This window comes from Leptopilina heterotoma, unplaced genomic scaffold (genome assembly GCF_015476425.1).
Source record: "Leptopilina heterotoma isolate Lh14 unplaced genomic scaffold, ASM1547642v1 Lhet_121, whole genome shotgun sequence".
Taxonomy (NCBI): Eukaryota; Metazoa; Arthropoda; class Insecta; order Hymenoptera; family Figitidae; genus Leptopilina; species Leptopilina heterotoma.
This window is the reverse complement of record NW_025110839.1, coordinates 1,587,668-1,613,744: the sequence shown is the minus strand read 5'-3', so window position 1 is coordinate 1,613,744 and position 26,077 is coordinate 1,587,668. Positions and strand designations below refer to the sequence as shown.

Here is a 26,077-nt window from a genome sequence, read left to right as displayed (position 1 = left end):
AACAATAGATTTCTTCTGTTATGCCGACAATTGTCTTTTTTATGGCCTTATGCCTTATGTTGAACGTAACATAAAAATACAATAGATTTCTATTGTATTCTATCTATTATTCTCATGTTACGTTCAACATAGGACATATGTGGACAACTTACCCATCCCTGTTGTTTTCTTTTTTCGCAATATGAAATTACCTTAATAATAATACGACGTCGTCTGCTCCCTTATGTCATGAACTATATAAATACTTTTGACGTTAAATTTTCAATGCCCACACATGTTTCAAAAATCGTCTATTATAGAAATGTTAATTGTATAGTTAACTTGTTTTAGTATTATTTATAAATAAATTGTTGTAAACAAAAAGAGAGTTTAAAATGCCGCAAGGAAGGAGACGAGCTCCTTTCAGTGGGAAGGCAAAAAAACAACAAATGCAAGAGAAAAAACAACGCAAAAATCAAATTCTACTTGGTATGTGTAGTAGTTAATATTTAATCTAGAAAAATACCAATGTACATTTTTTATACAATCAAGAAATTTCCCTTTTTCAATTCTTTTTCTCCAATAGAATTCATATAAATGTTTACCATTTCTAATTCTTACTTAACAATGTGTTTTTGTAATTTAAATTTTATTAAGTTTTTTTAATGTTTTAAAGTTATTATTTATTATTCCTATTATTATTATTATTATTATTATTATCATTGTTCGTTATTATTATTAATATTAATTTTCATAAATAATAATAAATACATTTTTACTTTTTAATATATTATTTCTATTAATACTTTAGTATTACTATTATTATTCTTGAATAAACATTAATTTAAATTTAGTAAAGTATTTAATTGTTAAACAATTCTATTTATAGAGTTGTAAATTAAATTTGCATAAAGATTTAATGAAGAAAGATAATTTTTACCATTTGTAGTAGAATCAAAGATATAAAACTTTAATTAATTATTTTTGTTTCTAATTTTATAGAAGACGTTATGATAATAAAGTTACACTTTGCAATCAAAATCTTCTTGCGAAATAATTTTTTTATCTTATCAAATTTTAAGAATTCTGTCTTAGTATATTTATAATTATTGTTATGCAAATTAAAATTTTTTTTTATTTTTAAATATTAATTTCAGATTCAAAATTTAAAAAAAATAAAATTTTTCACTAATTTACTAATTAATTATAATTATTTATTGTTTTTAAAAATTTTAACGAAATTCTTCACAGAAATTTCAATACAATTTCACAATTAAGAATCGAATAAATTTTTAAAATTTGATAAAATTCTTCGTAGCAATTCAATTGTTTTGAAAAATTTTGATTAAAAATTCTTTATGAGAATTGAAATATTTTGAATACAATTCTAATTAAATTCCTTGAGAATATTCAAATATTTTTTTAAATATTAATAAAATTCTTAGCAAGATTTAATTATTTTAAAGAATGTAAATTGAATTCTTCACATAAACTTAATTACTTTGGAAAATTGTGATAAAATTATTTATGGGAATTGAACTAATTTCGTAATTAATAAAATTCTTCACAGGAATTTGATTTGTTTTTAATAATATGTTTTTTAATAAAATTCTTCGCAAAAATTTAAAAAAAAAAAAAATTTCTACAGTAATTAAATTATTTTAAAGAAATTTAATTAAATTCTTCGTAGAAACTTAATAACTTTGGGAAATTTTGATAAAATTATTTTTGAGAAGTGAATTAACTTCGTAATTAATCAAAATTCTTCGCAGAAATTAAATTATTTTCCAAAATTTTGGTAAAACTTTTTTAAGAATTTAAATATTTTAAAAACAATTTTAATTAAATTCCTCGAAAAATATTCGATTAATTTTTTTAATAAAATTCTTAGCAGGATTTCAATGCAATTATTTTCATAATTTATAAAATTTTTCACAAGAATTTAATTATTTTAAAGAATTTTAAAAAATTCTTCTCAAAAATTTTATTACGTTTTGGAAAATTTTGATAAAATTATGAGAATTTAATTAATTTCGTAATTAATCAAACTCTTCGCAGGAATTTAATTATTTTAAAGAATATTTTTTTAAATAAAATTCTTCTCAAAAAATTGAAATTTCTCGAAAGAATTCGAGATATGATAAATTGATGACTAATGATGATGATGAATTTGTTATTAAATTAAAATTTTTAATTGGAAATTCTTTTTTAGGACAAAGTCACAGTAGTAAGGATAACGATAATTGTGATGATGAGGAACATCAGGCGGGAAGGTCGATTAAAAAAATAAATAAACAACCACGTGATGCTGGAAGAAATAAATATGCTCTGCATTTTTTTCAAGAATCACAGGAAGAATTGCGTAGACGTAAGGAGGAGGCGTACCAAACTGTTGAAATACTTCCTCTAAATAAGCAGGAAATTTCCGACTCCTATTTCCCACCGGAAATCGATTTACCTAAGCGACCTCCTTGGGATTTCAATATGTCGAAAGATCAATTGGATATTCGTGAGCAAAAATACTTTAGAGTGAGTTATTTTTCACTTATCTAATTGTCAGCTCTCGGATCGATTTTAAGGAGCAAAAAAATCGCTTTTAGTTGATTAGAAGTAGAAAAAAAATGTAGATAAAGTCGCTTCTTTCTTATTCTATAATTATTATTTGATTTCATTAGAAGTTTATTTAATTCAGTGTTGTCACAAAAATTAAATTTTTTATTTCCTTGATCTTTTACTGATTTCTCAATTCAAATATTCAAAACTTAAATAATTTTGTTAAATTAATATTTTTAATTTATTTTTCCACGAGAATTACATTTTTTTAAATATTTGTCCAATTATTTGTCCAATGAAAATGCAAAATATTAAAAGTAATTGAATTTTCAAAATTCTAAGAATTATGTTTATAAAAAATATTTTAATATAATTTTTGGAAACTAATTTTTATTCATTTTCATTTTTAAATCATCATTTGCAAATTTTTCTTCATTGAAATTTTTGACAATTCAATATTTTTTGTCAAAATTTCCAATTAAAACTCTCCAAAATTTGATGTTCAAAAATTTCAATTAAATACTTGAGAAAAATCATTTATTTTCACTAAAATTTAAAAAAATTTCAATTATTTAAAAATTTTATTGATTATGTTTTTCGAAAATTTTTCAATGTACATATTTCGAAAAATCTTTCAAAAATAATTTTTGAATAATTACCTAATTGAAAATTATTCAAAAATATTGTTTGAATAACTAATTAAAAACATTTTAATGAACTATTTGGAATATTTTATTACGTAAAAAAAATCATTCAAAGATAATTTTTGAAAGATTTAACTTCAATTATTTTCCAAGTTACAAAAATCAAAATAAGTTGCATTTTATACTAAAAAAGTGGTATTTTTCAAAAATTTGATGTTCAAATGTTCATCAAATTTTTTTTTAATTGTATTCTTTGGAGAAACTTACCTATAATTAAAAACTTTTAGAATAATTGAAATTCTGTAAAATTTAATTTGAAGAATTGATTTTTTTCAAGTATTTTATTAAAAATTTTGATAATCAACCTTTGAAGAATTTTAATTTCAAATTTTGAAAATAATTGTATTCTCAAAAATTTTAATGAAAAATCGTCAAGTGTAAATTTAAAAATGAAAATTAATGAAAATTAGCTTCTAAAAATTATATCTATTAAAATATTTTTGAAAAAGTGATTCTTAGAATTTTTTCATTCTAACTTTTTAAAATTCAATTAATTTCAATTACATATTTCCGAAAATTCAAATACATACAAAAAATAACATTTAAATTTTTTATAATAATTGTTTTTAACATTTTGAACGTTCAATCGTGTTCAAAATTTTTGATTAAAATTCATCAAAAAAAATTTTTTTTTTAAATTATACCAAAATTCTTTTAAAAACTTCAATTATTTTTGAAGAATTACATTAGAATATTTAAAAAAAACGAATTTACAGTTGCAATATTGTTAAAAAAATTGAATTTTCGTTTTTAAAAATTGAATTCTTGAATAAGAACTTTCGGAAAATTATTGAAAATAATTGATTTAGAGATGAAGTTTAGTTAAAATTGTAAAAAATTTAATTTTGGAAGAATTATAGTTGCAATTTTTAGAAATTATTAAATTTCTAAAGCTTTTAAATTGAAATCTTTTTAATTTTATTTCTTGTGGAAAAACAAATAAGAAGCATTTAAATATTTATTTAACAAAATTATTAAAGTTTTGAATAATTTAATTTAGAAATCAGTAAATTTATCAACACTGAATTAAATAAACGACTTTTTCGCCTTTTTTTTGTAATTTGAATCGACTAAACGACTTGTTTTGCGCCTTAAAGTCGATCTGAGGCCTTGAAATTGTCAAAAACTTTAGCAACGATTTTTAAAATTGTATAATCAATTTATTTTTACAAATAATACATTTTATAATATAATAAATTTATTTTTATACAAATAATAAATTTTTATTTTATAGAAAATTAATTTTTATATATTCATTTTTTAAACTTATTCAGCCGAAAAGAATATTTCGACTAATCGTGAAGTTATTATTTTTTCCAGGAATATTTGGACAATTTAAACGTGGAAAAATTAAGTTTCTTCGAATTAAATTTGGAAACCTGGCGTCAATTATGGCGCGTTATGGAAATGTCGGATGTTCTTTTAATTATCGTTGATATTCGTTTTCCAGTTCTCATGTTTCCACCCTATCTTTATCGATACATTACCGTGGATCTTGGAAAAGATATGATACTAATTCTCAATAAAATTGATTTGGCACCACCTTCGCTTGTCGTTGCTTGGCGTGAATATTTCAAAAAGCACTATCCACAACTTCATATTTTAATGTTCACTTCGTATCCGCATTATAATTTACGAAATAGCACCACTAATGAGACTGAGGGAAGTTTACAAAAGAGGCGAAGAAAGGGAAAATTAAAAATGTCTGCAGAAGGTGCTAAGCAATTATTGGACACCTGTAAGGAAATTGTTGGCGATAAAGTTGACTTAACATCGTGGCAAGAGAAAATTCAGGAGGAAATGAATTCGGAATATGATTTAGATGATTTGGGAAGAAAGGATAATGTGACTGTTCTGGAAAAGGATTTGAGCTATTTTGAGCATGAAAAATTTAAAAATGGTGTATTAACTATCGGTTGTCTTGGCACTCCGAATGTTGGAAAGTCTTCCTTAATGAATGCCATAATGGGTAATTTATTTATATTAATTATTATTTTTAAAAATGAATTAAGAGAAGAGACCGCTGAAATTTTAACCCATCTAAATATTTTTTTTCTATTTATGGGTTTTTCAATTTTCTTTCTAATAATTTAAAGTATTAGAAATTATAATATACTTTGGAAAATTAAAAAAAAAACAATTTATTAATTAGTTAAAATTTTGTTAAAATAAAGCTCGAAATTTTCAAAAGATTAATTTAAATTTAAATTTTAATTTAATTTAATTTTGATTATTTTTCATAGACAATTTTTAATAGGATTTTTTGTGAATCTAAATAATCAATTGAATCAATAATCAATCATTATTTTTAAATTTTTGCAGTACCTACCTAATAAAAGTTTTCAAAAATTTTAATTTGAAAATATTTGATATTATTTCTATCAACTCTTATTGTAATCCATACAAAATTTAATTGTTTTTTTTACAATTTTTTACTAAACTTCTACTCTAAGTCAATTGAATTTTTTCAATATTTTTCCAAAGTTCTTCGAGAATTCCATTATTCAAATAAAAAATACAATTTTAGCTTTAAAATTAAATTAGATTTTCTTAAAAATTTATTTTACTTTTTTGTAGATAATTGAGTTTTTAATAATTATATTAGAAAATTCTAAGAATTAGTGTTTTAAAAATATTATAAAGTTTTTATTCGGAAATAATTGAGATTTTAAGAAGAACTTTTTAACGATTAAAAAAATTTTAAATTATTTTTTGAAATAAGAAGTTTAATTAAAAAGTGTTTTCTGCAAAATTTTAATAATAGTTGAATTCTAATAAATAATTAGCTATTAAATTTTACAAAAATAATTGAATTCTTTTGAGAAATTTTATTAAAATCATATATTGAAAATAATTAAATTTCTGCGAAGAATTTTATTAGTTATGGAAAATAATTTCATTCTAACAAAGAATTTAATAAATAAAATTTAGTTTTTGTTAAAAATAATTTAATTTTTTTGCTGAATTTTATAAAAAATATTTTAAATTAAATTCTTTCGTGGATTTTAATTGAAGTTGCATTGAAAGTAATTGAATTCTTGTAAAGATTATTGAAAATAATTGAATTCTTTTGAAACATTGTATCATATTAAGTTTGAAATAATTTAATTCTTATAGACAATTTTACAAAAAACTTACTGAAAATAATTGAATTCTTTCGAAGAATTTTATTTTAATATTGCCTTGAGAATATGAAAAGTAATTGAATTTTAAAAAATTCATTTGAAGATTTAATTAAAATTTTTAAGAACTCAATTATTTTCTAAATTTGCAATTAAAATTCTCTAAAATTTGTTTTTTAAAAAGTTTAATGAAAAACTTGAAGAAGAAATGAATTAGTTTCAATAAAATTTTACAAAATTTCAATTATTTGAAAACCTTTTTCCTTATTAATTTAACCTTCGCGCTACCAAAGATTTTTGTATACGCGGACTACCGGCTGGCCACACGGTGTGGCCAAACGCTATTTTACTTTTATGTTCCCAAAACGATTAAAATTCATCAAAGCTTTTGTATATAGTTATGTGTTAATACAAATTAACTGAAAAATTTTGTCCAGTGAGTTAAAATGGCGATTCGATTGATTACAAAAGTCGAGCAGATATACAACATTATGTATACTTGGCCACACCGTGTGGCCAGCCGGTAGCGCGAAGGTTAAAAAATTTAACCATAAAAGAGCGATTCAAAAATAATTTTTGGAATATTTAATTTCTAATTATTTTTCACACCAAAAAAATCGAAACAAGTTGCAATTTATACCAAAAAAGTGGAATTTTGTTGCGATATTTGAAAGAAAAGTTGAAAATGTCGTATTTTTTAAAATATAAATTAAAATCTGAGGCCTGTCTAAGGGAAAAATTTTCTTTTCGTGATTTTATATTTGTTTTCTTCTTTCAGGTAAAAAAGTGGTGAGTGTTTCGCGAACACCGGGCCATACGAAGCATTTTCAAACAATTTTCCTAACAAAAACAGTATGCCTCTGCGATTGTCCGGGATTAGTTTTCCCATCAATTGCACCGAAACAATTGCAAATATTAATGGGATCGTTTCCAATTGCTCAAGTTAGAGAGCCATACACTGCAGTGAAATTTTTAGCCGAAAGAATAAATTTACCGCAATTACTGAAATTACAGCATCAAGACAATGATGACACTTGGTCGGCAATGGATATTTGCGACAGTTGGGCCGCTAAGAGAAATTATAAGACGGCCAAAGCGGCTAGACTCGATTCTTATAGAGCCGCGAATTCATTGTTGCGAATGGCCTTAGAGGGAACAATATGTTTATTTATTTATCCGCCTGGTTGGTCGACAGATAGAGGTATTTATTTCGAAAGAATAAAATTAAAGAAAAAAACAAAAAGAAATTCAAAAACAAAAAAAGATTAAACTATATCTAAGAAAAGTAACTATCAAAATAAATGTTTAGTAATTTACGTTAATTAATTAATTGATTTTAGATTCAATTTAATTGAAATTCAATTTTAATTAATTTTCAATTCAATTTAATTAAAATTCCATTTCTATGACCAAATCAATTCAATAAAAATTCAATTTTATAATTATTTTGAAGTCAATTTAATTTAAATTTCAAATTAATTTGAAGTTCAATTTAATAAAAATTCAATTTATTCAAACTTCAAATCAAATTTAAATTAATTTTGAATTCAATTCAATTAACATTCAAACAAAATTTACATTAATTTTGAATTCAATTCAAAAAAGTTCAAATCATATTTAAATTAAATTTCAATTTAATTTATTTCAAATTAAATTTGAAATTCGTTTTATATTCAATTTAATTAATATTCAAACAAAATTTACATTAATGTTCAATTTAATTTAATTTAAAACTAATTTTGTATTCAATTTATTCAAATTTAAAATCAAGTTTACATTAATTTTAATTACTTTCAAATTCAATTTCAAATTCATTTTATATATTGAATTTCTTCAAACAAAACAAATTAATATTAATTAATATTAAAAAAAATTTACATTAATTTTGTACCTATTAAATTGAATAAATCTTCAAATCAAAACTTAAATTAAATTTCAATTCAATTAAATTCAAATTCAATTTTAAATTCATTTTATATTCAATTTATTCAAAATTTATACATAAAATTTAAATTAATTTTGATTTCAATTTAATTTTAATTCAATTTTAAACAAATTTTGTATTCAATTTATTCAAAATTCAAATCAAATTTAAATTAATTTTGAATTCAATTCAAACTTAAATTAAATTTCAATTCGTCAATTTAATTTTAATTCAATTAATTTCAAATTTAATTTTAAATTCATTTTATTACTTTATTCAAATTTTACATGAAATTTAAATTCATTTTGAATTCAATTGAATTAAAATTCAAACAAATATACATTAATTTTTAATTAATTTTTAATTCAATTCAATTGAAATTAATTTTATATTCAATTTATTCAAAATTGAAATAATATTTTCATTTTTAATTTAATTCAATTAAAATTCAAATCGAATTTAAATGAAATTTCAATTCAATTTAATACTACTTTTGTATTCAATATATTCAAAATTCAAATTAAATTTAAATTAATTTTTATTTCAATTTAATTGATATTTTAACAAAATTTACATTAATATTGAATTCAATTCAATAAAACTTCAAATCAAACTTAAATTAAATTTCAATTCAATTTAATTTTAATTCAATTAATTTCAAATTTATTTTATATTCAATTTATTCAAAATTCAAATCAAATTTAAATTAATTTTGAATTTAATTTAATTAATATTCCAACAAAATTTACATTAATTTTGAATTCAATTCAATAAAACTTCAAATAATTTTTAAATTATATTTCAATTCTATTAATTTCATATTAATTTTATATTCAATTACATTAATGTTCAATTTAATTTAATTTAAAACTATATTTTAAATTCAATTTAAAACCAATTTTGTATTCAATTTATTCAAAATTAAAATCAAATTTACATTAATTTCAATTTGTACTTTCAAATTCATTTTATATATTGAAACAAAACAAATTAATATTAATTAATATTTCAACAAAATTTACATTGATTTTGAATTCAATTCAATAAAACTTCAAAACAAACTTAAATTAAATTTCAATTAAATTTAATTTTAAATTCATTTTATATTCAATTTTGTTCAAAATTCAAATCAAATTTAAATTAACTTTGAATTGAATTGAATTAATTTTCAAACAAGATTTACATTAATTTTCAATTAATTTTATATTTAATTTATTCAAAATTGAAATAAAATCTTATTTAATTTTGAATTGAATGTAATTAAAATTCAAATCGTATTTAAATGAAGTTTTAATTCAATTTAATTTAAATTCAATTTAGAATTATTTTTGAATTTAATTGAATTAAAATTCAATTTTAAATTAATTTTGTATTCAATGTAATAGTAAAATTCATTTAATTAAATAATTAACTAGTAATCAATTAGAGTAATTGAAATTGATTGAGAAAAATACACATAATAAATTAATCTAGTAATTCATTAAAATTCATCAGAACTGAATTTGAATTCAATTCAATTAAATTTCAATTTTAAATTAATTTTGAATTTAGTTTAACGTAAAAATAATTTCCAATGCAGAATCATTGGAAACTCACCCGGATATGGAGATAGTGAAATGGATTCAAGCGAAAAGTGCAACTGAAGACAAGAGCAAATATTCCGTCTCTGAAGATGAAGAAAGTGAAAGTTTCGAGTCCGAATTGTCAAGTAAAGAAAGCACTGATTCAAATAATTCAGACGATGAGATTAAATCTGAGACGTCGGAGGCGACAAACAAATTTGAAATTTTATCCACTACAAAATAAAAAAAGGTAATAATTGAATTACAAAAAGAAAGCTGAGTTATTAAATTAAGTACTAATTTTTTATTTTCATAACTATTTCTTCACAGCTTTTGTATTTTTCAAGGAAGATTAATTTTTCTAAATAAAATATTTTTGCGATATTTTCCGCGATCTTATTTACAATACATAGATTTCTTCTTTTTTTTCATTGATAATTACAATAATTATTACAGTAAAATATTTGTTCGTTTAATATACGAAGCATTTAAAATACACGAAAAGGAATTACAAATTTATCGAGAATTTTTTTTTATAATTTACTGCACGAAATTGGGTTTTATTAAAAATTATTATTCATGCAGTAGTTTATAAAAGAAAAATCATCGATTTTCTTCTGCTAATATTTGCAATTTATGGCCTTTAAATGTGTAGTAACTATAATGAAGTGTATAAAAAAGAATTTTTGTGCATCACATTAGAAATTTTTTTCTAATAAATTTTTTTTATATTTTAACTTATTTTTCTTTTAAATATAAATTATTGTATAGTTAAAAATTGAAATATAGTTTTTTAAAATTTGATAGTCATGCAATAAGTCAATGTAAAGATATAATAGATTTTTGTGAAAATATTCTAGTTTTAGCTGAGCAATAAAATTCTTTGGATTATTTAATTTTTTTTTTTTTTGTATACAATATTTGAAGTTGGATTTTCTTTCTCCAAATTTAGGCACCTAAGAGCTTTTTTACGCTGTAGCCGGGAATGGCGTAGAAGAAGAGAATAATTAAAATTATCAATGCAATAACGAAAGTTGCTTTCAATATGGCCCATTTATAATTATGCCAAACGATATATTTTATTGATTTCAGTGGATTCACGAACCACATGAAGGAAGCGTCTGGCCGACTGAAAATAAATATATTTTTAAAATAAAACAATTTTTGTAATAAAAGGAAAAATTGAAAAAAAAATGAAATGAAAGACCTACTTTGGTTTATCAAGTGGATCAGGTTCATTTCTACCGAAACCGGCTGTATTTCTTTCAGCTTCTTCTTTCGTTAATAAATGTATTTCAGCTTCAACTTTTCCCTAATGAGATGAGTTAATAAAAATGAAGAGATTATTTTCAAAAATATGAAAAGATTATAATTATTTTTATTATAATAAAAACATACCGTTAATTCCATTTCGTCGTTTTCCTTTTTCACGTAAAACGGCCACCAGCCTTTAATTCTTTTTTGCTTAAATATATTAACAGTTGGAACTGAACCGTCATTTTTCAACATACTTAATGTACATAATTTACTGTTTTTCGCACCCCGTGGAAATCGATTTAAATCGAGTGTCAACGCACCGAGAAAATCGTCCGATGAAAAATGATCAGAATCCCAGACCTGCGAAAAAAAAATCATTTTTTGAGATTATACATTTAGAAAATGCAGGCAATAAAAAAAAGAAAAAATAACTTAAAAATACATATTCCATTCTCTTTATATTCAATCTATACCTATATTTATATTAATATTCGTACCTATTTCGGATGTTTGTTCACAGTTTGAAATTATTTCCTAATTTCTTATGATAATTTTTATTTTAAATGTTTTTAATTTTATAAAATTCTAAAAAATTCAAATTATTTTCAACAAAATTTTAATAAATTTTTTCGAGAGAATTCAATTATTTCTTTAAGTAGTAAAATCTTTGCAAAGATTCATTATTTTCAATAAAATTTCGCGAAAGAATTCAATTTTTCTTATAAACAGTAAAATTTCTTGCAAAAATTCAATTATTTTCTAAAATTTTTATAAATCCTTCAAAACAATTCAATATTATTTTCAATAAAATTTCAGGAAAGAATTAATTTTCTTACTTAATTCGCTATAAAAAGTTTCAAATAAATTCAATTATTTTTTAAAAATTTTAATAAAATTCAATAATTAAATGTTCAATTTCAATAATTAACAAACACGATTATTTGAGAAACTTGAAATAAATTGTTCATAAAATTCAATTACTTTCAAAATTTTCAATTCAAATTATTTTTAAAAAAAATTATTTTAAAAAATTCAAAGAAATTTTTTAGAAAGAATTTAATTAGAATTTTAAAAAATTTTAATAAAATTCTTCGCGAGAATTAAATTATTTTCCTAAATAATAAAATTGTTTGAAGCAATTCAATTATTGTCAACTTTTTTGATAAGATTCTTTGCAATAATTCGATGATTTTCAATACATTAATTTTAAAATTGAAAATATTTAAAAAAGAAAAATATTATTAAAAAAGTTAAGAAACAAAAAAGCAAACAACAACTAATTTCAAACTACGAGCAGATTACCGGAATAGAACGATTATTAATATAGATTATATTAATTTGATGAAAATAATTGAATTCAAGTTAACACAAAATACTTCAATTCTATGGAAACAATTTTTTTGAAATTTTAAAAATAATTGAATTATTTCGAAGAATTTTATTCAAATTGTGTTGAATAAAATTAAATCCCTTCGAAAAGTTTTACATACTAGTTATGAAAATAATGGAATTAATGTTAAGAACTTTATTCTTTAAGAAATAATTGAATTTCTGCAAAGAATTTTACTATTTTTGAAAATAATTGAATTCTTGACCAAAATTTTATTTTTTTTTAAAATAATTGCATTTCTGTAAAGAATTTTCCATTTTTATAAAAAATATCTGAATCCTTGTGAACAATTTTCTTAAAATTTTTAAAAGTAATTGAATTGTTACGAAAAATTTTATAAAAAGTTTCAAAAATAATTTTACTTATTACCAAGGATTTTATTAATTAATGAATTAGTAAATTAGTTCATATGTAAAATTTCTAAATTTTGAAAATGAAATTAAGCAAAGATTAAAGTTCACATTTAGTCTTTTTTGTTTGCTGTTTTGTTTCCGAATTTTTTTATGCTTTGACTTTAAAACAATAAAATTCTAATTAAGTATTTGAAAGAATTAATAATAACAAAAATTCATTTAACAAAATTGATTCGAAATAAAACATAAAAAGATACCATTTTTATTTTAAAAAATGTGTTCTAATTTTTGTATCTTTAATAATTTCTTTTTTTAAAAATAATTGAATGTTTACATAGAATTTTTATTATAATTTTTTTTCAAGAAATTTAACTAAAATTTGTATTAAAAATCAGTTTTTACATAGAATTATTTAAAGTTTTTGGAATTTTTTGAATTGTTTCGAAGAATTTTATTAAAATTTTTGAAAATAATTGAATTCTTTCGAAAAAATTTATAAAATAATATTGAAAATAATTGAATTCCTGGAAAGTTGCTTATTATTTATAAAAATGCTTGAATTCTAGGGAAGAATTTTATTAAGATTTTTAAAAATAATTGATTCGTTGCGAAAAATTTGATTAGAATTTTTGAAAATAATTAAATTCTTTCGAGGAATATAATTGAAATTGTATTAAAAGTAATGAAATTATTACAAAGAATTTTATTATTTTTCAAAAATAATAATAATTGTTTCAGCGAATTTTAATATTTATAAAACTAATTGAATTCCTGATAAAAATTTTATTATTTATGAAAATAATTAAATCCATCAGAACGATTTTGCTATTTCTAAAAACAATTAGAATCTATAAGAAGAATTTTATTACAATTTTGAAAATTGTATTGAGAATAATTGAATTTTTAAAAAGAATTGCAAAATTTAGGAAAATAATTGAATTCCTTTTGAAGAATTTTAGTATTTTTGAAAGTGATTAAATTGAATCAAAAGAATTTTATCAAAATGTTGAAAATAATTGAATTCTTCCGCGATTTTTTATTAAAATTATATTGAATGGATAAATTAAAAATAATTGAATTCCTGCAAAGAATTTTATAATTTGTAAAAATAATTGAATTCTTGAGAAGGATTGTATTAAAATTTTTGGAAATGTTTGAACTTTTTTTAATCATTTTATGAAGATTTAAAAGAATAATTCAATTACTTTGGAAATCAATTTAATTAAAATTGATATTAAAAATAATTGAACTCTTGCGATGAATTTTATTTTTTATAAAAATAATTTAATTCTTATATAAACGAATGTTATCAAAATTTTAGAAAATAATTAATTTCTTTCAAAGAATTTTATTAAAATACTTAAAAAAAATTGATTTCTTTCGAAAACTTATCTTGAAAATCGTATTTCAAATAATTGAATTCTTGCGAAAAATTTTCTCAAAATTTTTGAATTTTTTCTAAGAAGAGTTTTGTTAATATTTTTTAGAATAATTGTTTTATTTCAACTATTAGTTGATTTAAAGTAGTGTAAATTAAAAAAAAGAGTGGCTTCTAGTTTTACAAATTTAAAAAAAGTATAGTTGCCTGTAATTCCAAACGAGCTGGAATCTTGCATTCAGTTTCATCCCAACTGAATAAACTTTCTTTTCGATTAATAACAATCTTCTCTTCGGCGACGAGATAATCGAACGGAAATATAAAACGCCAATTAAAATTCCCTTCGCCAGTTAATGAACGATAGTGAATATCCGTTGACTGACAATCTTCTGGTCCCTTTAACCATCTAATAAAATTGAATTAAATTAATATTGAAAATTAAATTCCTACTCGAATATAATTATTTTTGTAATATATTTTTACCCTTTTACATAAATGTCGCTCATTTTTTCACCAGTGAAAAAAGCATCATCTTCAAGAACCACATCGTCCGTGTTCCAAATGATTATTCTGAGCTCATAACTTTTTGGTTTTCTCGGCGATATATCGAGAGGTGGGCCTGGCAAAGGCATATCCATTGGAAACATGTCGACCCACATTTCCAATTTACCCTGTTCAATTCCTGGTTTCTCGGGATTATATAACGAACGGCATTCAATATGCTCGGGAACTAAACTGCATCCAATTCGAGGAAACGCGTTCCATTGATGAAGCACCGCCAAAGCCAAGTGTTCTTCCATAGCTAAAATAATTTATTTTTATTCGAAAATGTTTAATTTACACTATCGTCCGTGAGTATCAGGACGCCCCTTTTTTCATGAGTGGAAAAATGAAACGTAGAAAATAAGAATGACAAAAATTTTTCGTATTTTTTTCCTGAAAACTAATGAAATTATGAAAAGACTGACACCTGATCGAAGAATTTTCGTTGACTATTCTGTCAGATACAGAAAAAATACTGGATTTTGCATGCTTTTCGTAATTTTTTAATTTCTCGAAAACTAATTAACTTTTATTAGCGCTCTTGGTCTTGTTTTAATCTCTATTTAATGTAGAATCTAAATTAATTAATGGTATTGTGATATAAATTTTTCCAAAAAAATTTGAAACCGTAAAAGTAGGATTAAAAAAATTCAAAAAATTATCATGAATATTAAAGTGTCAAAAAGGTCAATGTAAAATATGTTCATTTAATAGATATACTAAAATTCAAAAAAGCTTTTTAATTACTTAATTATTTAATTTAAAAAAAATTTTTTTTTTGTTGAAAAAGTGTCAATCTGTTTTTCAAAATTTTTTTATCCAACTTCCACAGTTTCAAATTTTTTTGGAAAAATTTATATCACAATACCATTAATTAATTTAGATTCTACATTGAATAGAGATTAAAACAAGACCAAGAGCGCTAATAAAAGTTAATTAGTTTTCGAGAAATTAAAAAATTACGAAAAGCATGCAAAATCCAGTATTTTTTCTGTATCTGACAGAATAGTCAACGAAAATTCTTCGATCAGGTGTCAGTCTTTTCATAATTTCATTAGCTTTCAGGAAAAAAATACGAAAAATTTTTGTCATTCTTATTTTCTACGTTTTAAGCATTTTTCCACTCATGAAAAAAGGGGCGTCCTGATACTCACGGACGGTAGTGCAATTAAACACTTTAAATATATTTTTATTTAAATGATTCCTTACCCTTGGAGTGGATATAAAATTCCATTTCTTCCTTTGCGATGGAAAAGGTTTTTCTTCCGATTGAAACACGTCCTGGAGTATAAACGGGACCATCTATTTTCGCATCCTTACAAAGTTTTGACAATATTTGCGTCGGTTTCATAGCGTCCCGCCATTTATTATAACCAGATCTGAAATTCAATTAAAATTATAAAATTTAATTTTTTTTGCATTGTAACAGGGTTTGTATATAAATTTAATTTTTTAATTTTTCTTAAAAAGAAATTTTCTTAACTTACTCGTCGTATCTTCGTGGAATTCCACAAACTGCTCGATGCCTACTGTAAAATCGATTTTCCAAATCAATTTTTGTCTCGCCAATCATATCATCAGAACCAACTAAATCCCAGTCTAAAATTTGCACAGTCAATAATGAATCCTGAGGAAAAGTCGCTTCAATTTCAAAACACCTGAAAGTAAATATATTATATTAAAATTTATTTCAATTTTGTAATTTTTCTATTAACAGGCCTCGGATCGAATAAACTTTAATTATTTTCTACTATTTTTAAATAAACTTCTTCAATAAGTAAATTTTTATTTTTAATAACTTCATGGAATTTTTATAATTTCAAATTATTTAAAAAATGTCCAATTTTCGTGAAAAATAAATAAAATACAATTTCTTCAGTATAATTTTTATTAACTTTTAGTTTCAAATCTTCATTCAAGATTTCTGTTTATTAAAATTTTGAAGAAGTCAATTATATTTTTAAATTAGCAATTAAAATTCTTCCAAATTTGTTTTCAAAAAATTGTAATGAAATAGATAATTAAAATTTTTTAAAAATTTGTTGGAAAATATTAAATTGTTCAAAATAATTCAATTCATTCGTAAAATTTTATTATTTATGAAAATAATTGAATTCTTGAGAAAAATCTGTTCAAAATATGATATTTAATTTATTATTATTATTATTATTATTATTATGCAAATTACAAAATTTTTTATTTGCAAATAGAAACTTCTATTTTTGAATAAATTCAGTTTCAAAATTTAAAATAAATCTACTTTAGTAATTAATATTAGATATATTTTATTATTTTCAAAAATTTTAATAAAATTCTTCGCAAAAATTCAATTTTTTTCCTAAATAATAAAATTTTTCGGAAGAAATCAATTTTTTATATAATTCATTTTTTTTTATAAAATTTCACGTAAAGGATTCAATTATTTTCTAAAATTTTAATAAATTCTTGAAAACAATAGAATTTTTTTTATAATTAGTAAAATTCTTTAAAAGAATTCAATTATTTATATCAATAATAAAATTCTTCAAAGAAATTCAATTATTTTCAAATCTTTTGATAAAATTATTTTCCAAAATTCAATGATTTTCAATAAATTAATTTAAAAATTGAAAACATTGAAAAAGAAAACTTATTTAAAAAGTTAGAAAACAAAAAAACACACAAACTACGAAATAAATTCCTGCGTAGAATTTTACTTTTTCTAAAAATAATTCTATGCAAAATTAAAAAAAAATTTAAATAATAGAATTGTTTTGAAGAATTTTATCAAAAAATTTTCAAAAAAATTGAATTCTTTAAAGAAATTACTTAAATTGTATTAAAAATAATTGAATTTTGGCAAACAATTTATTTATAAAAAATAATTGAATTCTAGCAGAGAATTTAATAAATAAATTGTTAAAAATTATTGAAATCTTTCTTTTAATTAAATATAATGTTTTGTGGAATTTAATTGAAATTGCATAGAAAGTAATTGAATTCTTAATAAAAAATTTTAACAACATTTTTTGAAAATAATTTTCTTTAGTAGAATTTTGTTAAAATTTTTGAAATTAATTGAAGTGTTTCTGTGATTATGACAAAATTTTCGAAATTACATTTTTTCGAGCAATTGAATTAAATTTGTACCTTCTAAAAATAATTCAATTCACTTAAAAATGTATTGTTATTTCAAAAAAAAAATAATTGAATTCTTTTTAAAAATTCCATTAAAATACGGAAAGTAATTGAATTTAAAAAAATTATAACAAAAAAATTCTAAGAATTACTTTTTTAACAAATATTTTAATACAATTTTTTGAAGATAATATTCATTAATTTTCATTTTCGAATTTTCATTTGAAGATTTATCGTTAAAATTTTTAAGAACTGAATGATTTTCAGAATTTGCATTGAAAATTCTCGAATATTTGATATTCAAAAATATTAATGAAAGATTTAAGTTCTAATTGTTTTACACACTATAAAAATCAAAACAATTTGCAATTTATACCAAAAAAGTGGTAATTTGTTAAAATATTTGCAAGAGAAGTCAAGAAAATCTAATTTTTTGAAAATATGTCGAAAAATTTTGCCTTTTCTGAAAATAATTGGTAAAAAAAAAATTTCGAAAATAATTCGAAAAAAGAGTCCTTTTTTGAAAATAATTCGTAAAAAGTGTCCTCTTTCGAAAACAGTAAGAAAAAATAAAAAAAAATCACACTATCCAAAGCCTGTTATTAACCAAAACTACTAACTTTCCAAAAACTGGATTCAATTGCTTGGACACGTAATTTTCCTTATCACTGATTCTTTTACCGCCAAGTTGAAGGACAATGTAAGGATCGGCCTTTCCATTCAAATCGGAAGGATGCAAATCATTAGCCTTAACAATATAAACTCTAACGAGCACGTGAATTGGTTCGTTAGATGGTAAACCTTGAAAAAATCCATCTTGAGGATCAAAACCCATAATTGTATGATCGATTAAATCTTTTGGTAATGGTAATTTATAAACTTTTAATGCGCCCTTAAAATTGCCAACAATTCGTGATTCATCTTCGGGTTCGTCGTTTGTTTTTTTACCACGATAAAGTTCAAATGAATGTAGCCATTCTTTGAAATGTTCAAATTCCAATTGTGCCTCCAATTCCTTGGGATAAATTTTTAATAGGGCAATTCTATTATAATGCTTCTTGCGCGTTACATGTTTGGGACTTAATTTTGCCACAAAACGCGCGGCATTTGACGATGATTTTAAACTAAATAATTTTTTTGTCGATTGAACACCAGGACTTTTGTCGTGTGTCACAATCATTTGACTGTTTGTGAAATCTTCTTCGAAAAAATTTGGTATATTCTCATTATTGTTGCGGGAATTTGGAAATATTGATTTTTCACGACGAATTTCTTTATTTTCCTCTATTACGGCTTCAATTGAGGCAAAATATTTTGTCCACCAGTCTTGACAGCCATCATCATCGTCAAGTGATTCCAAATCACCTATTCAAGTTCAATTTAAGCAAAAAATTTTATGTTGAAAATTAAAAAATTTTAATTTAATTTGATTAGAAATTAAAACAAAAATAAATACATAATTGAATTGAAAATATAAAAACAATTGTTTTAGTTTTATTTACAAACCTGCGCTACCATCTGTAACTAAACTCTGCTTTCTTCGTATATTTTGTTCAGTTTTGTCTTTCTTCGATGACCATTTCATTAATTCACAGCCCAATATTATAGTTGTATCGCCATTATTATGTTCAAATTCGGTAGTAAATGAATCTGAAAAAAATAAAATAATCCATTATACCTATTATGGTTAAATCCAAAGTCGTTGTAGTTATTTTCAAAATGTTTAATTAGAATTCTTAAAAAATACGATTATTTTTAGAAATAATTTTTAAAAGTAAAAAATGCAATTCCTTAAAATGTAAATTTCATTTCTATTAATCAAGTAAATTTAATAAAATTTATAATTGTTTAAATTTTTTAAAATTAATGTCGGGTACTCAATGATTTTCAATATTTAAAAATTTTTCAATATAAATCTAATTTTTCCTCAATTTCTAAACTGAAATTCTAAATTCGAAACAATTCAAATATTTTAAAAATTGTAATAAAATTCTTCTTGTAGAATTTAATTATTTCCAGAAATACTAAAATTCATCGCATGAATTCAATTATTTTCATAAATAATAAAATTCTTCGTACCGATTCGATTATTTTTGTAAATATTAAAATTCTTTGAAACAATTCAATTATTATTATTATTTTTGAAAAATAATAAAATTTTTTGTGATAATTTAATTATTTTTAATACAATTTCAATTATATTCCTCGAAAGAAATTAATTATTTTCAAAAATTTTAAGAAAATTCTTCGAAACGATTCAATTTTTATCAAAAATCTTAACTCAATTTTTCGACAGAATTAAAATATTTTTATAAATAATAAAAACCTTTCCAGGAATTCAATTATTATCGACATAATTTTATACAAATTTTCGAAAAAATTCAATTATTTTTAAAAACTTTAATAAAATTCTTGGAAAAAATTTCAAAAATTTAAATTAAATTCTATGCAAAAATTCTATTATTTTCAATACCTACAAATTTTAATAAAATTTCTCGAAAAAGAAAAATTGTAATAAAAATTCTGTGCAAAAATTAAAATATTTCCAAAAAAAATACTTCATTATGTTTAAAATTCAAAGTATAACTAAATTCGAAAATAAAACAGCTAACAAAAAAACTAAACATCAACATTAATTTTTGATTAATTTCTTTTTAAAAATTTAAAAATTTTACTTGTGAACTAATTAACTAATTCATTAATTAATAAATTTTGAAAATTATTCGCAAGAATTTAAGTATTTTTACGAAAATTGAAAAATCTTTACAGAAATTCAATTATTTTCATAAAGAACAAAATTTTTGGCAAGAATTCCATTATTTTTATAAATGATAAAATTCTTTGCTAAACTTCAATTATTTTCAAAAATTTTAATAAAATTCTTTGCAAAGATTCAATTATTTTCGTAAATTGAAGTAAAAATCATCCCAAAAATCCACTTATTTTCATTAATAATAAAATTCTAGGCAATAATTCAATTATTTTTTCAAGTATTTTTACGAAAATTAAAAAACTCTGCAGAAATTCAATTATTTTCGTAAAGAACCAAATTTTTGGCAAGAATTAAATTATATTTATAGATAATAAAATTTTTCGCTAAACTTCAAATATTTTTAAAAATCTTAATAAAATTCTTCATATAAAGATACAATTATTTTCACTTACAACAATATTCTTTGAAAAGAATTCAATTATTTTCGTAAATTGAAAGAATAATCTACACAAAAATTTACTTATTTTCATTAATAATAAAATTCTACGCAATAGTTTAATTATTTTTATTAATAATAAAATCCTTTGTAGGTTTCAACTATTTCCAATACAATTTTAATAACATTCTTTGAAACAATTGAATTCTTTCCAATACAGTTTCAATAAAATTTCTGAAAAGAATTCAATTATTTTTAAAAATTCCTACTATTCTTCTAACATTCAATTAGTTTCTAAACTTTAAAACTTAAATTAATTTTTAAATCAATTATTTTTCTCAATTTTTCAAATGATTTTCGATAATTAAATTACTTGAACACAAAAAATCAATATTTTTAAAATAATTGTAATTCATTGTCCTCGTAATTTTTTTTTTAAAAAGTTTTAAAACTTTGAAAATACGTGGCTGAAAATATTAAAAATATTTAATTTTTAACAAATTATGATAAAAAATTTTTGAAATTAATTTCTTAAAAATAATAAAAATATTTTTGAAAAAAAATATATTCTTCAAATACATATTATGGATTTGAAAATTTGCAATTAATTGAAATTTAGTAAAATTTCTTGAAAATAATTGAAATTAAAAACATAAGAAAAAAATTTTAGAAATTAGTTTTTTAAATAATGTAAATTTTTGAAAATAATTGAATTTCTCAAAAGAATTTTCACAGAGGTTAAAAAAAAGAATTTTTTATAGAATTTTAATTAAAAATTTCCAAAATTCAATTATTTCTAAAATTCACGCCATAATGCTGTTAACATTCAATTATAATCTAAAAATTTTTATCTGAAATTCATTTTCAAATCAATTTTTATTAAAAAATTCTTCGAGAATTCAATTATTTAAATACAAAAATAAATAATTTATTGAATAATTGAATGTTTCTTAAAATTTAATTCCTATAAAAAATTTGATCAACTTTTGGAAAATTTTATTACAATAGTAGATATTAAAAATCATTGAATTGAGGGAAATTATTGAAAATATTTGAAATTTTCCCAAGAATTTTATCACTTTTGAAAATAATTGAATTTTAGAGAATTTTCTTATTTATAAAGATAATTGAAATTTTTGCGAGATTTAAAAAAAATTTTTGAACATAATTGGAGAGAAATTTCTTTCATTACCTGGAGTACATTGCAATTGAAACAAACTCTTTTTTCTTTCCTCTAAATCTCGTGCCCTTTTTGTATGCGGTGTGTACATATATTTATGAATGGAATTAATTGTATGAGTTCCGACAAGCGTATAACGTCCAAAGCTCCGACAATCAACGGCTCTGATAGTCAGTGGTGGTCGATAAAGTTCCTGCTCCGGTAAATCTAATTCGAGAAACTTTATTGGTGTATTAAAATTCGGATTCTTCTTTGCGTTCGATATAATAGATGAATACAGTATGTGACCAGCACATTCAACATCCACTCTTGGCTTGTCCACCGTCAGCAAATGAATTCTTTTCAAGTCTCGTAAACCCCAAAATAATACTTCAATTCTGTTGGGAAATAATATTTTATAAGTTAAAATTACATTTTCTATTTTCATAAATTTTAGAATTTATTTTCGTCAATTTTGCAATTAATAATTAAGGCTTTGCACTCGTTAATTAATTTTAAAAAAGTATCAAAAAGTAGATTTAAGACTGAAAGGAAGTAATAAAAATGTTTATATCGAAAAATTAAATTTGATGGCTGGAAATTGAAATAAATATTTTTAAATTTTTAAACTTTTATGTCGATTAACATTTTCGAAGAATTCAATTTAAAAATTTTCTAAAAATTAATTATTTCTTAAAAATTCTGTTATAAAGCTTCAAATATTCAATTTTTTTCAAAATTTTAACTGAAGTTCTTTTTTAAATCAATTCTTATTAGAATTCAACTACGAGAATTGCATTATTTTAGTAGAACAATTTTTGTAAAATTCAATTATTTTCTAAATTTTTAGTTTCAATTTTTCAAAAATACAATTATATTTAAAAATAATTATTATAAGTAACTTCAACTAAAATGACATTTATTAAATCAATTCTTATTAGAATTCAATTATTTAAAAAAAAAATTGATAAAATAATTGATTATTTCTTAGAATTGAATATTTATAAAAAATTTTATCAAAATTTTTGAAAGTAATTGAATTCTAGAGAATAATTTTATTGTTAATAAAAATACTTGAATTCTTGCAAAGAATTTTATTACAATTTTTGGAAATAATTGAATTTTTTGAATTATTTTATGAAAATTTAAAAGATTATTTTATAAAATTTTCATAAAAATTATTTTAAAAAATTAATTCAATTGTTTCGAATAATTTCATTGAAATTGTATTAAAAATAATTGAATTCTTATAATAAATTTTATTATTTATGAAAACAAGTTAATTCTTGCAATGAATTTTATTATTTATGAAAATAATTTAATTCTTATAAACAAATGTTATCTTTTAAATTAATTTTTATTAAAAATTTCTATGAGAATTCAATTATTTAAATATAAAAATAAATAATTTATTCAATAATTAATTACTTCTTAACAATTGATTTCTCATCAAGAATTTTATAAACAAATTTTTAAATAATTGAATTCATTTGACAAATTTCAATATAAAAATTCTATTAAAAATAATTCAAATTCTGCGATGAGTTTTATTATTCATGAAAATAATTTAATTCCTAAAAAGAATTTTATTATTGATGAGAATAATTGAATTATTGCGAAGAAATTTATAACAAATTTGTAAATAATTTAATTATTACGAAAAAATTTATAAATAATTGAATTGTTGTGAAATTTTTATAATTTATGGAAATAATTAAATGCTTGCGAAGAATTTTATTACTTTTGGAAATAATTGAATTTGCAAAGAATTTTATTAAAAATTTCTGAAAATAATTTAATTTCTTCGAACAATTCAATTACTTTTGAAAATAATTGATTTTTGCAAAGAATTTTATTAAAATCTCTAAAAAAAATACTTAATAGAATTTCTGGGAAGAATTTTGATATTTATAAAGGTAATTGAAATCAACAGAAGAATTTTATTAAAATTTCTGAAAATAATTGAATTCTTGACAAAAATTTTGGTCTTTATGAAAATAATTGAATTTCGGCAAAGAGTTTTCAATTTTCATAAAAATACTTGAATTCTTGAGAACAATTTGTAAAATTTATTAATTAATGAATTAGTAACTTAGTTCAAAAGTAAAATTTCTAAATTTTGTAAAAGATATTAATCAAAGATTAAAGTTGACATTTAGTTTTTTTGTTTGCTCTTTTATTTCCGAATTTTTTTATGTTTTGAATTTTAAACATAATGAAATTCTAATTTGATGTTTGAAAGAATTAATAATAACAAAAATTATTTTTAAAAAATTGATTTGAATTAAAATATAAAAAGATAACATTTTTATTAACAAAAAATGTCCTAAATTTTATAAGTTTTATCATTTATTTGCTTTTGAAATAATTTAATGTATGCACAGAATTTTTATAACAATTTTTCTTTTTCGAGAAATTTAATTCTCGAAAATAACTGAATTTTTGCATAGAATTTAATTAATGTGTTTGGAACTTTTTGAATAATTGAATTCCTGGAAAGGTTTTTATTATTTATACAAAAAATTAAAAATATTTGATTTCTAGTGCAGAATTTTATTAAAACTTTTTAGAATAATTTAAATAGTAGCTAATCGTAAAAAAGTAGTAAATAGTAGATTTTAGTAGAATGAGTGCGAAGCCTGAATTTTAAATTTCTTCTATTTTGTTATTAATTTTAATAAAATTTGCATTTAATTCTTATCAAATTTGTAATTAATTTCCATCAGTTTTGTAATTAAATTTCATAAATTTTGTAATTAATTTTCATTAATTTTGCAATTAATTTTCATCAACTTTGAAATTAATTACCATCAGTTTTAGAATTAACTTTAATCAATTTTCGCAATTAATTTTCATCAACTTTGTAACTGATTTTTTAAAAAATTGATAATTATTAGCAATTCTTTATTGATTTATAAAAAAAAAATTTCAATGAATTTTTAAAATTTATATTGAAAAAAAAGAATAAAGTTTACCGATATTTTGATAAGGTTGGACGAATGCCAAGAGGAACTGGTAACATTGGTCCAACATCTTGATCCCTAAAGGGTTTGGCATCCGGAAGCGTTGGAAAGCTGAGTTCTTTTGATGCGGGATATTCGAGAAGTTCAAAAACAGCCAACAATTCACCAGCACGGCCAGCGCCTCGGGTTATCTCGAACCATTCGAGAGACGGTGGAAAATGCGGTGGTATGTACGATTCAAAGGCAAGTTTCACGTGTGGTCGTGCCAATGCACGGCCAATATATTCCGATTTTCCCTGCAAATCGATTTCAAATTTTATTATTTACGAAAAAATTTATAAAATGGTTATTTTTCTCTCTTTAGAGAAAAAAATACCTATGATTTTCAACAAAAGCACAGAGAATAGAAAGAGACAAATAAAAAAAAAATTACGAATTTCTAAGAAAAAGAAAACAAACATAACTATAACACTTAAAGAAATTTTTTTAACTAATTGTTAACAAATACTCAAAAAAACTGCTAATAAATTTCTAACAAAAATTAATTATTTACACTCTATTTTTCTCTGTGCTCTTTTTTCCTACATTCAGTCCTCGGATTGACTTTTAATAGCAAAAAAAGACACTTTAGTCAATTAAATATTCGAAGAAAGTCCGAGGCCTGCACACATTTTAAAAATTTACAAAAGTCGATAAATTCTACGATAAATACATTTGGCTTTTCTAAAATATTTACATTTCTATATAAACAATTATTTACAAGTCTAAAAACAGGTAAATGTAATTTCTCTTCATATAATTTTAGTGTATCGGAAATATTTCAAACTAAAATTACTTTATAATAAAACAATTGATTACTTGTTCAAATTGTCTGGTTAAAACCAATCCATTAATATTCATTACACTGGCAACAGATACGCGCGC

General features: G+C 21.1%; 2 protein-coding genes across 6 annotated transcripts in view; one reads left to right on the top strand and one right to left on the bottom strand.

The window, feature by feature from the left end:
* The first annotated feature begins 228 nt into the window (after positions 1-228).
* Positions 229-25,310, top strand: LOC122511612 (guanine nucleotide-binding protein-like 1). 3 transcript variants are annotated; one of them, XM_043626992.1, is made up of 6 exons: positions 229-468; positions 2,192-2,508; positions 4,557-5,205; positions 7,137-7,559; positions 9,862-10,094; positions 25,181-25,310. In XM_043626992.1, the coding sequence occupies exons 1-5, from the start codon at positions 375-377 to the stop codon at positions 10,086-10,088; spliced, it is 1,710 nt and encodes a 569-aa protein (XP_043482927.1). In that variant the 5' UTR covers positions 229-374; the 3' UTR covers positions 10,089-10,094; positions 25,181-25,310. The 3 variants fall into 3 exon arrangements, with proteins under 3 accessions (XP_043482927.1, XP_043482933.1, XP_043482919.1); XM_043626998.1 differs by lacking the exon at positions 25,181-25,310 and adding an exon at positions 10,797-11,253; XM_043626984.1 differs by lacking the exon at positions 25,181-25,310 and adding an exon at positions 10,937-11,253 and having other exon boundaries at positions 230-468.
* Positions 10,153-26,077, bottom strand: part of LOC122511596 (otoferlin-like) — a 53,640-nt gene continuing 37,715 nt past the window's right edge. For all 3 annotated transcript variants that reach the window (XM_043626955.1, XM_043626961.1, XM_043626971.1), the window contains 11 exons: positions 25,166-25,449; positions 22,224-22,588; positions 19,389-19,532; positions 18,503-19,247; positions 16,253-16,423; positions 15,975-16,144; positions 14,706-15,024; positions 14,430-14,628; positions 11,243-11,461; positions 11,056-11,156; positions 10,153-10,973 (listed from right to left, as the gene is read on the bottom strand). In XM_043626955.1, coding sequence (XP_043482890.1) covers positions 10,793-10,973; positions 11,056-11,156; positions 11,243-11,461; positions 14,430-14,628; positions 14,706-15,024; positions 15,975-16,144; positions 16,253-16,423; positions 18,503-19,247; positions 19,389-19,532; positions 22,224-22,588; positions 25,166-25,449 — 2,898 coding nt within the window. In that variant the 3' untranslated portion in view covers positions 10,153-10,792. The remainder of the gene's footprint in view (positions 10,974-11,055; positions 11,157-11,242; positions 11,462-14,429; positions 14,629-14,705; positions 15,025-15,974; positions 16,145-16,252; positions 16,424-18,502; positions 19,248-19,388; positions 19,533-22,223; positions 22,589-25,165; positions 25,450-26,077) is intronic.

Bases quoted from the DNA above. Each gene is read 5' to 3' on its own strand.
- LOC122511612 (XM_043626992.1), top strand. From the start codon at position 375: ATGCCGCAAGGAAGGAGACGAGCTCCTTTCAGTGGGAAGGCAAAAAAA. The intron at 469-2,191 runs GTATGTGTAGTA...ATTCTTTTTTAG, and splicing joins CAAAAATCAAATTCTACTTG to GACAAAGTCACAGTAGTAAG. The intron at 7,560-9,861 runs GTATTTATTTCG...TTTCCAATGCAG, and splicing joins TGGTTGGTCGACAGATAGAG to AATCATTGGAAACTCACCCG.